Source organism: Equus przewalskii, chromosome 15 (genome assembly GCF_037783145.1).
Source record: "Equus przewalskii isolate Varuska chromosome 15, EquPr2, whole genome shotgun sequence".
Taxonomy (NCBI): domain Eukaryota; kingdom Metazoa; phylum Chordata; class Mammalia; order Perissodactyla; family Equidae; genus Equus; species Equus przewalskii.
This window is the reverse complement of record NC_091845.1, coordinates 81,239,103-81,255,378: the sequence shown is the minus strand read 5'-3', so window position 1 is coordinate 81,255,378 and position 16,276 is coordinate 81,239,103. Positions and strand designations below refer to the sequence as shown.

General features: G+C 38.4%; 1 protein-coding gene across 1 annotated transcript in view; it reads left to right on the top strand.

The window, feature by feature from the left end:
- Positions 1–16,276, top strand: part of PLSCR4 (phospholipid scramblase 4) — a 43,034-nt gene that overhangs the window by 25,402 nt on the left and 1,356 nt on the right. The window contains exons 5-9 of the mRNA XM_070577596.1: positions 6,123–6,343; positions 9,870–9,912; positions 10,845–11,071; positions 14,066–14,227; positions 15,585–15,743. Coding sequence (XP_070433697.1) covers positions 6,123–6,343; positions 9,870–9,912; positions 10,845–11,071; positions 14,066–14,227; positions 15,585–15,743 — 812 coding nt within the window. The remainder of the gene's footprint in view (positions 1–6,122; positions 6,344–9,869; positions 9,913–10,844; positions 11,072–14,065; positions 14,228–15,584; positions 15,744–16,276) is intronic.

The window sequence follows — 16,276 nt, the reverse complement described above, 5'->3', positions numbered from 1 at the left end:
AATACTCATGGTTTCATTTGCCTTTAACAACTTATGAAGCTCTTATCCCCTGCCGGTATCCATCTCCTTCCTCTAAGCTTACATTTCTAACTGCCTGTAGTCACTTCCCCTGGGTGACCCTGGACTCAGACTCAATGATCTTCAATCCGACTTTGGTGTTTTGCTCCTGAATACATACCTTCTAAATTTTCTGTACTCTGGAGATGCACAGGGACCCTAGTCAGAAACTTGAGACTCTTTCCTTGCCGCCAGTCTGTTTCTAAGACAATATTGTCTCTTGAGTGTCGATTATTATTTCTTCACTTTCTGCTCCTTTCATCTCAATCAAACTTCCTTGCCTTCCGTCCGGACTCCTACAGGCATGTCCTGCCTAATCTAACCTTCTCATTCACAAAGGTTCTAAGTGTAAAACTAATCACTCCACTTTCCATTTTATCCGCATACAGTTCAAGTTCTTTGCACAGAGTGTAGGTCTTTCCTAATTCTCACTCCCTCCCCACCTCCTTTCTAGCCTTGTCTACTAAATCTCCACACGTGGCCTTTAACCCCGCAGGACTGAGCCTCCCCTGTGCGACGGCTCGCTTTGCACCGGTTCTCTCTGTAAAACCTTCGCCCATCACGGAAGTGCTGTCTGGGTCTAATGCGTCAGCATTTCATCATGGGGGACCTCCTTTGCCTGGGTTAGGTGTCCTTCCTTTCTAATCCCTTCACACCTCATGCTTCTACTTATGGTTACAGCAATTACTCACTTCATGATAACCAATGACTTTTTCTCATAAATCTGTGTATCCTCCACAGAATTGGATGTCCCTAAAAACAGATGTGTCTTTGAACATCTTTCTGTCGTGGTTGCAAGCACACAGCTGGTCCTTGAAATGGGCTTGAGGAATGCTTCCTAGATAAAGAAATGTTTGATTTATCTCATAGCCTTACTTTCAGATAGTTTTAGGAGAAATGGCTTCATAATTCATGACTTTTATGAGTGGGATTTTTACGTGTAACCAAAATGTCCCAGACCTCATCAGCCTCAAAAGCCACTCTTCCCTTTAATGCCCGAATCACTGGAATCTGAGCCTCTGTCCAGTTTGCCTTACAGGAAGTGCCATCTTTGCTTTATTTCTCATCCCAAAGAACTTCTCCGGCAATGTCCTTTCCTGCTGGTGGCTGGATTTCTCAGCATTGGCTGAGCCCAGACCTCTGCTTGGCCTCTTGGCTCGTCACCTCTTGCTGTCCTGCGACCAGCTTTCTGCTGGCTAAGCTATTTTTTCCTGTACTGTGTTGTCCCCTGGGAGGTGGGGGATGTGCAGAACCTAAGAATTTCAGGACTTGAAAATAGCGGCCAGCTAGAGTTCCCCTTCCAGTCTACGGTTCCAAGGCTCCCTGCAGAATCCTGTTTTGGATATTCCTCTTCCCAGCCTCTGATCTAGGGAGAGTATTAACATAATTTATTTGAGGATGCTTGTGTTTTAGTTCTGACTCTGCCATATATTAGGTATTGACCTTTGAGCAAGTCACTTAACCTCCTTATGCTTCAGTTTCCTCCTCTGTAAATGAAGGACAATAAGAGTACCTACCACATTGGGTTGATGTAAAGATCACAAGATTTAATACCTGTAAAGTACTTAGAACACTGCCTGGCACATAAGACCTCGGTAAGTGTTAGCTATTATCATGTTGGTTTTTTTTAATAGTCAATGTAGCTCCCTTTAACAGGAGTTCCAGATCTGCCTGGTTTCTAGGACCCAGGAGAGCAGCATCTCCACTTTACCCTACTCTCTCAAGTCTTTTTCCTTCTGCAGAAGTGAGCTTTTTGAAGAACAGCGGCCAGTGGAACCATCCACATTTTTCAGGAGATATCAGTCCCTGCCCTATACAGCTGTGCACATTGCTTTTTGGTTACAGAAAGATACCAGATTACCTAGTCTGTTGACCCACGGTGCCCATGGCCTGGGTGACCTAGGGAAATGTGGCACCATTTGTGGAGCTTCGTCATCACAGCCAAGTTGGGCTTCCACTATCCAGTCTTGTTCCCTGTAGCCTTCTTACCTGGACATGAGGTGGATCTTGGCTTCTCATACCTCTTGCTGTCATCTGCCCAATAATTCTTGAGCAGATATACAAGAAAACACAGATATATGCACCTACATACACTATAAGAACAAACAGTAATTTTCAGAAAGAACCTACAGTTTAACCTATATTTAGGTCAGGTTCCTTTTTTCCTCAAGGAGGGAATCCACAGAGAATGATCTCCAACCGTGGTGAAAACAAGCTCCTGTGTAATTATACATCACAGTTTTGTGACATTGTCTCCATCTTTTCCATTCCAGAATAGAATCTTTCCTCTCTTTACATTGGTTAAATCAAAGGGTCTTTAAATCAGTGGCTTTCAAAAATTCTTGATGATAATTTACTATGACCCACAATAAACAATACATATATATTTGTATTTACTTATATATGACCAACACAAATTTCACTGAGCAGTACTCAATACAGTGTGTATACAGCACACGGGCAGTATAGTATTTTCTATTTTATTTTAGTTCAGTCTAGTCAATTTTATTTATAAAAATTGCAGTTGTGAATCATTAAATTGATTTCACAGGCACAAATCTCTCTACCATTTTAAAACACTGAGTTAGAACAATGTTCCTCAAACTTAGTTGTTGATGAGAATTAATGAGATAGCTGTACTTGTATTGGACAAAATATACTTTAAGACAAAAATTGTTATTAGAGATAAAAGACATTTCATAATAATAGAAGTGTCAATCCATCAAGAAGACATAACAATTGTATACATATACATATACCTAAAAACAGCTCCAAAATACACAAAGCAAAAACTGACCAAACTAAAGGATGAAATAGATAATTCAATAAATTAATTGGAGACTTCAATACCCCACTTACGATAATGGATAGAACAACTAAGGAGAAGATCGAGAAGGAAATAGCAGCGATAAACAACACTATAAACCAAAATAGACATAACAGACATGTATAGAACACTCTACCCAACAATAGCAGAATATACATTCTTCTCAAGTGCACATAAGACATTCTCCAGAATAGACCTCATGGTTAGGCCATAAAACAAGTCTCAATAAATTTAAAACAACTGAAATCATACAGTTTATTCTGCCACAATGAAATAAAGTTAGTAATCTATAATAATAGAAGGAAATTTGGAAAATCATTAATATGGGGAAATTAAACAATACACTCCTAAATAACCAAAGAGGCAAAAAGAAATCACAAGAGAAATTAGAAAATACTTTGAGATGAATGAAACAAAAACACAATATACCAAAGCTTATGGGATGCAGCTAAAGCAGAGCTTAGAGGGAAATTTATAGCTGTATAAACCTACATTAAAAAAGACAAAAGATCTCAAATCAGTAACCGAACTTTCCACCTTAGAAATAAACCAAACCAAAAGCAAGCAGGAGGAAACAACTGAGATTAGCATAGAAGTAAATGAAACAGAGAAAAGAAAAACAATAGACATAATCAACAAAACCAAAAGTTGGTTCTTTGATAAGATCAACAAAGCCAGACTGACCAAGAAAAAATAGACTCAAATTATTAAAGTCAGGAATGAAAATGGAAACATTACTAACAACCTCACAGAAATTAAAATGTATTATAAGTGAAAACTATGAACAATTGTATGCCAATAAATTAGAAAATCTATATGAAATAAACAAATTCCTAGAAAGACGCAAGCAACTGATACTGACACAAGAAGAAATAGAAAACCTGCATAGACCTATATAACAAGTAAAGAGATTGAATTAATAATTTAAAAATTTCTGACAAAGTAAAGCTCAGGCCCAGATGGCTTCATTAGTGAATTCTACCAAATACTTAATTAGGATTTTAATACTAACCCTTTACCAAAAAATGGAAGAAGAGTGAAAGCCTCCCAACTCATTCTATGAGGCCAGTATCACCCTATTAGCAAAATCAGACAAGACATTACAAGAAATGAAAATTACAGACCAATATCTCTTATAAATATAGATGCAAGGGCTGGCCCTGTGGCATAGTGGTTAATTTTGTGTGCTCTGCTTCAGTAGCCTGGGGTTCACAGGTTTGGATCCTGAGTGTAGACCTAGCACCACACATCAAGCCGTGCTGTGGTGGCATCCCACATACAAAATAGAGGAAGATTGGCACAGATATTAGCTCAGGGACAATCTTCCTCAAGCAAAAAGAGGAAGATTGGCAACAGATGTTAGCTCAGAGCCAATCTTCCTCACACACACACAAAATATATATAGAGAGAGAGAGATGCAAAAGTACACAACAAAATACTAGCAACATGGTAACCAAATCCAGCAACATATAATAAGGATTATATAACATGCCCAAGTGGAGTTTATCCCAAGAATGAGATGTTGATTTATCATATGAAAATCAATCAATATATGTACCATATTAATGCAATATAGGGCAAAACCCACATGATCAAAATCAATAGATATAGAAAAAGCATTCAATAAAATGAAACATACTTCATGATAAAAACTCTCAACAAGCTAACAATAGGGGGGAATTTCCTCACCCTAATGAAGGGCATCTATGAAAAACCCACAGCTTAACATCATAGTTAATAGTAAAAGCTGAAAGCTCTTCCCATAAAATCAAGAAAAGAGAGGATATTCCCTCACGCCACTTCTAGTCAACATTGTACTAGAGGTTCTAGCCAGGGCAGTTAGGCAGCGGAAAGTAATGAAAGTCATCCAGATTGGAAAGGAAGAAGCAAAACTCTCTCTATTTGTAGATCACATGATCTTACATATAGAAAATCCTAAAGAACACACATGCACACGCACACGCACATGCACACACACACAATTAGCACTAATAAATGAGTTCAGCAGTGGGAGTGTAAAACAGTGAAGCCACTTTGGCAAATCATTTAGCAATTCCTCAAAAAGTTAAAGCAGATTTCAGTCCTCAGTATATACTCAAGAGAATTGAAAACATATGTCTACACCAAAACCTGTACACCAACGTTCACAGCAGTGTTATTTATAACAGCCAAAATGTTGAAACAACCCAAGTATCCATCAACTGATTAATAGATACATAAAATTTGATATATCCATACAATGGAATATTACTTGGCCGTAAAAAGGAATGAAGTACTCCGAATATGTGCTACAAAATGGATGCACATTGAAGGTATGATGTTAAGTGAAAGAAACCAGACACGAAGGCTGCATGTTACATGATTTCATTTATACGAAATGTCCAGATTAGGCAAATCTGTAGAGACAGTGGTTTCCGGGGGCTGGGGCAGAAGATGGAGAATGACTGCTAATGGGTGTGGACTTTCTTTCTGGGAAAATGAAACTGTTCTGGAGTTAGATAGCAGTCATTAACAGCACCCTATTGAAGTTAAGTAGACTTACTGTCTTTGTGACCTTAAACAATGATAACAATAAACATAATAAAAATTTACAGTGCTGATTATACGCTAGGGCTTGTGCTAATCTTACTACAACCTATTGAAGTAGGTATATTATAATCTCCAAAGGAGAAACCTAATACACAGAGAGGCTAACATGTTACTTGATGTCTCAAACCTTATTTCCACACCTCTGAAATGGGAATAATTATCTCATAAGGTTTAAGAGGATTAAATAAGATAATATGTAAATCTCCTCAGTACCCTGTTGGTATGTGGTATACATTCAGAAAATGGAACTTCTGGGGGGCTGGCCCAGTGGTGCAGTGATTAAGCGCACACGTTTCTCTTCTCGGCGGTCTGGGGTTTGCTGGTTCAGCTCCCGGGTGCAGACATGGCACCGCTTGGCATGCCATGCTGTGGTGGGCATCCCACGTATAAAGTGGAGGAAGATGGGTACGGATGTTAGCTCAGAGCCAGTCTTCCTCAGCAAAAAAAAGAGGAGCATTGGCAGTAGTTAGCTCAGGGCTAATCTTCCTCAAAACAAAAATAAATTAAAAAAAGAATAAAATGGAACTTCTTGTTATTTTTTAAGTGAATGTTGTGTGATCTATATTATCTTCATTTAAAAAATCATGCTAACTTCCAATATATTATAGTGTTGATAGTGTATAACACTTTTATTTGTTTTTGAACACAGCTGTTCCTCCACCTGCCAGCTGCCCAGGAGGCTTGCCTATGAGATTCTACAGTCCACAGCAGCCCAGTACCTTCCCCTTGTACCAGCCAACTAGTGGTATTGATCCTATCCAGTACCAGCCTGGCAAACATCCTATGCCAAATCAGTCGGCTCCAATAACATGGATGCCAGGACCAACTCTTATGCCAAACTGTCCTCCTGGTCTGGAATGCTTAGCCCAGGTACTCCACATAAATCCAAATTATTTTCTTGTGAAGTGTGACTGATCTGACAAGAAGAGACAAAAGGCTAGATAGATAGAGAGTGATGGGTCAGTGATGACAGATGTCCAGTTTGTGAGACTTTAGGAATGGTACTACGAATATCAGAAATGTGAAGGAGGAGCAAAGAGGAGAGGAATGTTTTTGGTGGGATGAGTATGGTTTTCTAAAGGATGTATGCTGAATTTTAAGACAATCAAGATGTCCTGTTGAAGGCAGTTTAAAAAACAGGAACCAGTTTAAAACACAGGAACCAAAGAAAAACTATCAAAGATGCTAATTGAGGTGTCATTTGCTTAGAAGTAGAGTTAACGTCAAGAAAAACAGCATAAAAAAAGAACAGAACAGTAGACAGTGAGTGAACTATGGAGGGCTTCAGCCCATTGCTTTTTCTCACCAGCCATAATTTTCATTAGCCATTCCTGCCACTCCCCAACCATACAGTGTAAGTAAAAGTAGCGAACCCACCAAGGATGTTGCTTCAGACCAAGTTCCAGAGAACTCCTTCCCACAATACAGTGACTTCTTATTTTCTGTCTTTTTAGACATTCTGGAGCCACCAGGACATTCAGATCAGAAACTGGGCCAATATGTCAAATTGATGTACCAAATGGTATTGTTTAAAAACACATGTCAGAAACTAAAAAGAAAAAAATGCTTAATGAAAATAAGATAAAGCTAGTATTAGAAAGCCCTTAGAAGCAATTGAGTCATTGTTTTGCTTTTAGAAGAAGGAAGTGTTGGAATACATTCTAAGCAGGGGACTTGCCAGTTCAATACGTGTCTCCCCACATGGTCAGCCAGATCTTCCTTGGGGTTGACATATTTCTCTTCTCAGCTGTATACTTTGATAGAGACCCTGTTAATCCTATGCATTGAGAGCCATTGGTACAATGTTATAGTGCGGATATTTAAAGCCAATACAGTTGCATAAGGAAAACTGAGATTGTACATGAGCCAAAAATTTTATTAAGTTATTGTTTTGGCAAAATATTCACAAAATACAAAGCCAGTCATTCAGGTACACAGTCCTAGAGGAAACCCCTGCATTATTTCAGAAGCTTATAAAATGTTTATCGTTAAGTTTAGAAGGTCTGTTTTTTATACTTGATGATAAATATGGAAATCGTCCTTAGAAATCCAAGATCTGGAGTCATTTCTCTTTTAAAAATGTGAAGCTGTAATATGCATTTAAATATTTTAAAAATGTTTTTTTAAATTTCACCTATTATTCTGACGGAAGTTAAATGAACATATTTTATGAATTCTATTTTCTCTTTCAGGAAGGTTTTGAATTAAAACATTAAATGAAAAAAGAAACAAAACAGATTTGGAGCCAGACAAACCTGGTTTCTAATTCTAGCTCCACTTCCTCTTCACTGTACAACCTTGAGTAACCTTCCTGACCTCTTGGTGCTTGAATTTCATCATCAGCAAACTAGTACTAGCAATACGTACCTTATTACATTGTTAGGAGAATTTTTAACAAAATGAAGTTTGTAATGTGCATGCTAGTTTGGGCACCCAGGGCCCACCCAATGGGTGATCGCTGTGTGGATGTTATTTGTTGAAATACCTTATATGTGATTGGAAGACCCAGAGCCAATCATTCTCTTTATCATGTTCTTTATCTTAGTGTTTTTGCAATCTCAGGTGCAGATTACGTGAATCTTTATCAGGACTATCAAAACTCCGTAGCATCCAAAGTAGCAGGATTCTGTTCTTTCTGGAGTGTTGGCTTGGTCCGTGACTCCAGCAAATTGTTAGAGAACTTCTCCTAACAGCTGTAGTGTCTTACTGGGTAAACTTCATCTGCACTAACGGGCATCATTTCTTTAGAATATTTTGCTCAGTAGTGCACGCTTTTAGCAAGAAATGAATATTTTTACTTTTTACTTCTAGATTTTAACATCCTGGATTTTCATTTATTTATTTATTTTTTTAAGGAAAATTAGCCCTGAGCTAACATCCATGCCCCATCTTCCTCTATTTTATGTGGGATGCCTGCCACAGCATGGCTTGACAAGCGGTGCGGACGTAGGTCTGCATGGGTATCCCACCCGGCGAACCCTGGGCCACACAAGTGGAACGTGTGCACTTAACCACTGCGCCACAGGTCCAGCCCCCATCCTGGATTTTTTACAGAGACTATAAACCACCTTAGTGGCCATTTTTGGTATTTTATAAGACATTTCTAGAGCACCTCACCTGATTGTGTTTTTATACAAGAAAAAGCTTTTAATGGAGGAAAGATTGTATCATCTCTATAACCTCCTGTAATAAGTCATACCACAAAACATCCATGTCCAGTTATTTCTCATTTTATTTGTTACCATATTCATGTATTTTTCATTAACCAACGTATTTAATGAATGTTTGGTGAAATACGGCATTTCAGGGAGTATTCTGGGCTCAGGGGTTAGGAAAGATCTAATTATATTATCTAAAATTATATAGATATGATTAGTCCGACTTCAAAGAGTTTTCTTTTTTTCTGCAAGAATGTTCTCAAGTTTAACAGATAATAGGCCCCTTAGACTGTCTGTAGAGTGATTCTTAAGTAAAGTTAAGGTAGAAGTTTATCTAATGGTATTCCCAACCTCCCTTTTCAGGAGATCCCATCCCAGAATGTTTCCTCCCCTCTGCCCTAACCCTTCACATGCTTCCTGCCTTCATGGACCCTCCTTTTATTAAGGATGCACCTAGGGAAGACCCTGGCATTAGTAGCTCAAGTGAATAGAATTCAGTGTGTTAACCTTCTCCAGAGGTACCTGTAAGACACAGTCATGCGCCACATAATGATGTTTCCATCAATGACAGAGCACGTATACAACAGTAGTCCCATAAGATTAGTACCATATAGCTTGGGTGTGTAGGAGGCTGTACCATCTAGGTTTGTGTAGGTACACTCTATGATGTTCCCACAATGAAATTGCCTGAGTCATTTCTCAGAATGCATCCCTGTCGTTAAGTGATGCACGACCGTAATATAAAACTGGACACTCCTGTGTGAGGTCCACCCTGGCGAATTCGCTCTCTGTGAGTCCACTGAGAAAACTGCTTTCACTATGGCTTGTCTGTGTTAAAACATACTGAACTTCCTGAGCAACTCCAGTCTGGGTGACATGTCAGAGAGATCAGTGAGTAGGGACTGAGCTAGGAACGAGCTATGCCAACACAGGTTCTTCTAGATGCTGTTACTGTAGCGGGAAGATGATTTTCTGATATACCAGGCAACTGTTTATCTTTTAAAGTAGCACTCGAGAAAAGTGGTTTTCCTGTCCAGACAGCTCTGCTAATAACCATCTGATGAGGTGCAAATGGGCTAATTTCACTGGATAAAATTTTTTTTTGATTGCATTCAATTTCAAAAATATATTTTAGTGTCAACTGATGCATTTTAATGTCTCATCAGTTTCTTTTCTAATGCTGACTTGATTTAATTCTGATATCTCTCTCTCCTAATTGCTTTGTTCTATCCCAACAGTTGGACAACATACACGTTCTTCAGCATTTTGAGCCTCTGGAAAGTATGTACAATTTTGTAGTGTCCAGCAGTATGTGAATCAGGTGGAAATTTGCATTATCCAGTATCTAGTTGCTTATTTGTATTGATCACTTTTTAGTAGTGGGAAGAGAGAAGACTTTTCTCTATTACCCTTTCTTCAAGAAAGTAATTGTTTTGTGCAATTTTATCCATTTATATTTCAGATGTAAGCTCTTAGACTTGAAAAGGACTTACACTTTATCTGGTCACCCCCATACCCCTTACCCACCCCCTCTGCTTCCTGTTCACTTTTCATGCACGAGAAAAAGAGACAGCCAAAGCCTAAATGAGCTAGCCAGGGGCACCATAGTCAGCTTAGCAGTGACAGAGCTAGAAATAGAATCCAAGTCTGCTGAATTCTTGTTCAGTGCCCTTGCTTTGGAAGTAAGAAGAAATCACAGTAAACACAATACCTGTTCTCAGTTCGTCCTCACTAGATTCCTGACCTCATGTCGCAGACCTACGCATTCATGACCACCACATAGAGCCTTTGACTTTCCTTGGCTCATTTTCTTATTTGCAGTTAGCAATGACCCTCATCATCTCAGCATAGTTCATGAGCTGATTCATTTATGGTCCAATGTATAATTTTATTTAAATAGTTTTATATTTAAAGTTTTCTGAATTTAGGTACTCCAAGAATACTTTTTGAATCTTTGCTTTTGTGTGGAATAGGTTTTAAAATTATTTTATACTGAGCTTCTTAAAAGAAATGTTTTAAATTTTCAAAATAACTTAAGTACTTACAGGGCATATGAGTTACTATCTTGATGTTCTAATCAACTGCGTATATTTCACCTGAAATTTTTAAAAAACTATTTCGTTTTAAGCCCCTGAAAAACACTACAAAAGGACTTCTTGAGGCCCATTTTAACTGCTTCTAATTTAAGATGGCTTTCTCATTTTATTTTTTAGAGGTGACAGGTTTTGAAACTAATAATAGATATGATATTAAAAATGACCTGGACCAGATGGTGTACATCGTAACTGAAGACACAGATGACTTTACCAGGAATTCTTACCGGACGCTAAGGCCCTTCGTCCTCCGGGTCACTGACTGTGGGGGCCGAGAAATCATGACAATGCAGAGACCTTTCAGATGCACCTGCTGTTGCTTCTGCTGTCCCTCCGCCAGGCAAGAGGTCAGAGAGCAGAAGTCTAATCCATTGTTTCTTTCTGTTCCACCTCTTCACGGCATGGCTGTGCTCCTTCAAAAACTACACAGGAGGGGACTTTCACTGGCTCTGCCAGTCAGAATGAGAGAAGATAGTGGGGAGGGAGGAAGCCAAATTGTCTCCCCTACAGAAAATCACACAGGACTTTTTCTTGTGGGTTCATGTCTCTTGCTAGTTGGTGGGTCAAACTGATAGAACACAATTCTGCCAGTTTTGTCTCCTGAATTAGAAATTTACCTATCACCTAGAACAGATTTATCTAAATATAACTATGTATCCCCAGATAAGGTGATACTAAGCACAAACATGTGCTTTTAGAATCGGAAGAGACTTGAGATAACTTTACACTATGCATCATAACCCATCCCTTGCTACAGGGAAAGAAAGGGTGGTACAAAAGGTGGCAAAGTGCCTGAGGATGGTGTTACACTTTACCGAGCACTGGGACCAGAGTGCGCGTGCGCTGGCTTCCAGTCGGGTTACTGTTCTATGACCTGTGCAGCTCTAGGAAAGTTGTTTGCTGCAGGGAAAAGAAAAGCAATTTTAGAGAGAGGTCCAAGAGAATTTGAATTTCACTTATGCCACGTACTTAAATTTGGCCAGCTTACTTAACCTCTTTGAGCTTCAGTGTTCTTATACACAAACTGGGCAGAACAATACCCTTTAGGATTACTGGGATATTTAAATGATATGCTAGGTACTAGTGTTTACAATGGCAGTTTTTTTACAGCCCTCTCTGTGCCTTGATTTATTCACCTGTAAACTGAAGATATTAATAGTACCCATCTCATAGGATGATTGTTTTGAGGACTAAATGCTAAATAATTGTCAACTGCTTAGCACAGTGTCTGGCAAACAGTGTAGTGCTCAATGAATATTAGCTAGTGTTGTCAGATATCTTTCTTCTTTTCATTCTTGTCTTTGTAATATTAGCCTTATATTTAAGTTGAACCTCTACCTCTTATCCTTGATGCTGTCAACCCAAGTAACCAATAATCATTCTATAGATAGGAGAGAGAAGGTAAGTCAAGCTGAGGATTATAACCTGGGAGAGCAGCCTTCACAAGGGAAGAAAGCGCTCTGGAGAAGCGTGGTTTTCAGTACAGTTTTATATCTTTTTAGAACAAAAAGCGTACATCAAACACGCCCAGGATACATATTCATCAAGTTTCAAAGAGATATTCAGCTGCAAATTACCAGGTTAACATGACCCTGATGTCTGGGAAAGGAAACTTATCATCAGGAGTGCTGATACTGGCATTACTGATACTGGCGTCAAGAAAGGAAGCATGCGTCCTTATCTTAAGGGTGCATTCTTTTCCTTTGAGATGTTTAATGCATTCTTTACTTTAATGGTTAAAACAGATGTACAGTGTATGTTTGATAGGCCATAAGTCAGGCTTCTTTAGTTCAAACCAAATCAGTTTAAGCAAGAATAGTTACCCCGTATACCCCCATATGTGAACATCTCTTGTCAATTGCATGGTAGGCATTTTTCGTCATATTTATGAGTCGAACTTAGTAAATCAAAGCCTCTAAGTGCAGCCTTCCAAGATTATAGGAAGCCAGCATAGAGTAGATAAAATTAAAATTACAACCTTAGTCCAATGCATAGAATTTTTGTCCCACAACTTATCTAGATTTTTTTCTGATTTCTCCAGTTTTGCTTGTATTCATGTGTGTGTGTGTGTGTATTTAGTTCTACGCAGTTTTGTCAGCTGTGTAGATTCCTGCATCCACCACCACAATACAAATACCAAACAGTCCAATTACCACAAAAAAACCTTTTTATAACCACAGCTCCCTCGCCCTCCTCTTCATCCCTAACCCCTGGAAACTACTAATCTGTTCTCCATCTCTATAATTTTGTCATTTCAAGAATGCTATATAAACGGAATCATAGAATATGCAACCTTTTAGGATTAGCTTTCTTCACTCAGTGTAATTACCTTGAGATTCATACAAGTTGTTACATATATCAACAGTTCGTTTCCTTTTATGGCTGAGTAATGTATCATGGTATGATTTTTTTTTAAGCAATTTATTTGTATACTGTTTTGATTTTTTATCTTTTAGGCCTAAACTTGTATGAGATCTCAATCCTAGGAAACTATCAAATTTATATGTTTGTATATATGTGCGAATGTATATATATGAACAGTAATATCTTGATCTGACAGTTCATGAAGCTGTATAGTCCTGCCCCATGGTGAGACCCAGGGGACTCGAGATTCTTAGGAGAGTATATATGACGCCAGAGAAATCATCAGTAGAACTTTTACTTTGGGCTTTTACCAAATAATTTAATTTTATGACTCTTTTGTTACTAAATATGAAGATCTAAGTTCTTCACAAGAGAATGTTGTAAAGATAATTAGCTAAAAGAAGGTAGTGGACAATATTTTAAAACTCTTTGAAAATAGCTTTATATTCCCATACACACTTTCTGCTGTTTTTACAATATACAATTTTTAAAATGCTTCGTTTCTCTTTTATTTTCTATGATAATTGTCATGTCTGAAGATTTAAATCTAAGAAGTTAGCATGTTGCTTTTTCATGGGTTATTCCAGAAGACATGAGAGCCCTAGATCAGAGACAAAGAACTTTATTACTGCACAGTAAGCAGCATGAGCATCAGCATGTTGTGTAGGTCCGCTTGTCTTTAAGTTGTAAGGGGTTGACTCAGGAGCCCAGGCAGATGCTACATATATAGCTGAGGACAACTGAGCTTGGAGAACTGGTTATTTTATAACTAACAGTAACTTTATCCCAAAGGGAAGCATGACCTCATCTCTCAAGGCTGTTCACTGAAATACAATGTAAGAACCAGCCCAGGTGAAATGGAAGCCTCTCTCCCAAGGACAATTTCCCCAGTCCTTGAAATAAGAACACATCTATGTTGTGTGTATGTGTATATGTACGTAATCGCATCCTCGCCTCTGTCACTGCTTCACTTGCAGCTGGAGGTGCAGTGTCCTCCTGGCGTCACCATTGGCTTTGTTGCGGAACACTGGAACCTGTGCAGGGCAGTTTACAGCATCCAAAATGAGAAGAAAGAGAATGTGCTGGGAGTACGGGGGCCGTGTTCAACCTATGGCTGTGGTTCAGATTCTGTTTTTGAGGTAAACAAATGTAAAAATAATGTTTCTACTATTTTTTCTACATGTACTGACAGCCCTCAGAATGATCTGGTTTTAGATGAATTTTCCATGTGAATGAATAAAGTAGTATGAGGAAAGAGTTAATTAACCAGTTGACATCAAATGATTTTCAAATAATTGTTAGTGGATTGCTTAATGTTTTCCAAAATGTGAGCTTCTTTTTCATGATTTCAGTGTTTGATAAAGGTAAGAAGAAATCACTTAAAACATTAAACCTGAGAGGAAATAGCTTGACCTAATCCATTCATTTTATTCTTGGCTGCATTTAATTAACCATTTTTACAAAGATTTCCAGGATCGGAATATAAGTCCTAAGTAATGAAAGTGCATAACGTATCACAGAACATAGAGAGCACCCCTGAGGTTATGCAAATTGCTTGTTTGCAGGATACAAGTCTATCCGCATCCTCAAGAAATAGGACAACACTGACAACATGGATAAAATGCAGAATAGGCTATGACATTTTCTCAGGAAATAGAAAAATCCTTTTGTTTTGCCTTTATCTCAGTGGCTACAGAATGATTGCTTATTCCCCTACAATTCTGACAAAGGAGATTCCTAGGAATCTTCTTAAAGAGTTCTTTCTGAATGCCTTGCAATTCAGCAAGACTCATCATTTAAAATTGCTCATTCAGGTAGTTCCTGTGACACGCAATAAATTTCCTTAGTTCTCATTTTACCTCCCCATGTCATCAAGCATTGCTTGACAGAAGACCATTGTAGAGAAATAGAAACTGTCGATAAGCCAAATTTCAGGGGTAGATCTGTGGATATTCTAATCACCAAGAGTTAGTATTTGAGTATTTTCCTTGTGGCAAGTGCCAGGGTCCCCCTTTCAGAAGCTGAAGCCCTTCAGATCCTGGTGTCACAGAGTGGATGAGGCCCACACAAGCTGGAGTGATTATAGGAAGTTTGACAAGTGCACAGAACCATGCCTCCTTGCTTTTGATCCTGTGTTTCCCTCAACTGGAGGAGACACCCTCCCCATCCCTAATTCCCATCCTTTGGTATGTTGAAAAGAATTTCAAAATCAATGAAAATCATACCTCCTCTGACAGACTCCCCTAATAACTCATTTGAGGATGAAGCGAGAACACTGGCCTGAGATTATAAGATATATCACAGTTCAGTCATTAACCCGTTGCAAGGCATTAAGCCTTCTTGGACGTAATTTCCTATTTGAAGTTATATTATTACTGTATTCATTTCTTGCACTATGTTGATGCTATCTCAGTGTAAATGGCTTATAAAAAGAAGACTGAAACCTGTATTATAATATCTTTCAATCATCATAAAGTCACGTTCTTATCTCTCTAGGTCATATCCCTTGATGGTGTATCCAACATCGGCAGTATTGTTAGGAAGTGGAATGGTTTGTTATCTGCAATGGGCGATGCTGACCACTTTGAGATTCACTTCCCATTAGACCTGGATGTGAAGATGAAAGCCGTGATTTTTGGAGCTTGCTTCCTCATTGTAAGCCTTTTGCTTTTGAGTTATCTTGAAAGAATTATTCTTTCTGATGAGGAGCGGTGTAGTACAGTGGAAAGGAAATAAGCTTTGAAACTAGGCCAACTTCTCTCTCTGCCACTTACTGGTTACATGTTATGCAAAGTGTTTAACACTTGCAAGCCTCAGTCTCTTCATCTCTAAAATGGAGATAAAAATAGTTATATTTTTCAGGGTTTTGAATATTAGCTATCATATGAGTAAAGGGGCCAGTAGAGTGCTTGGAAGATATTAGGCATCCAATAGGTGTAATGGTCATCATTGCCTGTATTTATCATTCTCACTATTTAAAGAAGCCTGTCCTATGATTTCTTAAGAACTAAGATAACTCTAAAGCTGATAGTCTTTTCCTCCACCTACTGCCCCTCTATCAGTGTACTCCTTGGTGGTGTACCATCCTTAGATTTATTAGGTACAATTCCCTTGCTGTATTTCTGACTAATTAATGGTTAGTATTCATAAGTTAAGCATAGAAATAGAATCCATAGCATTTACCTAAA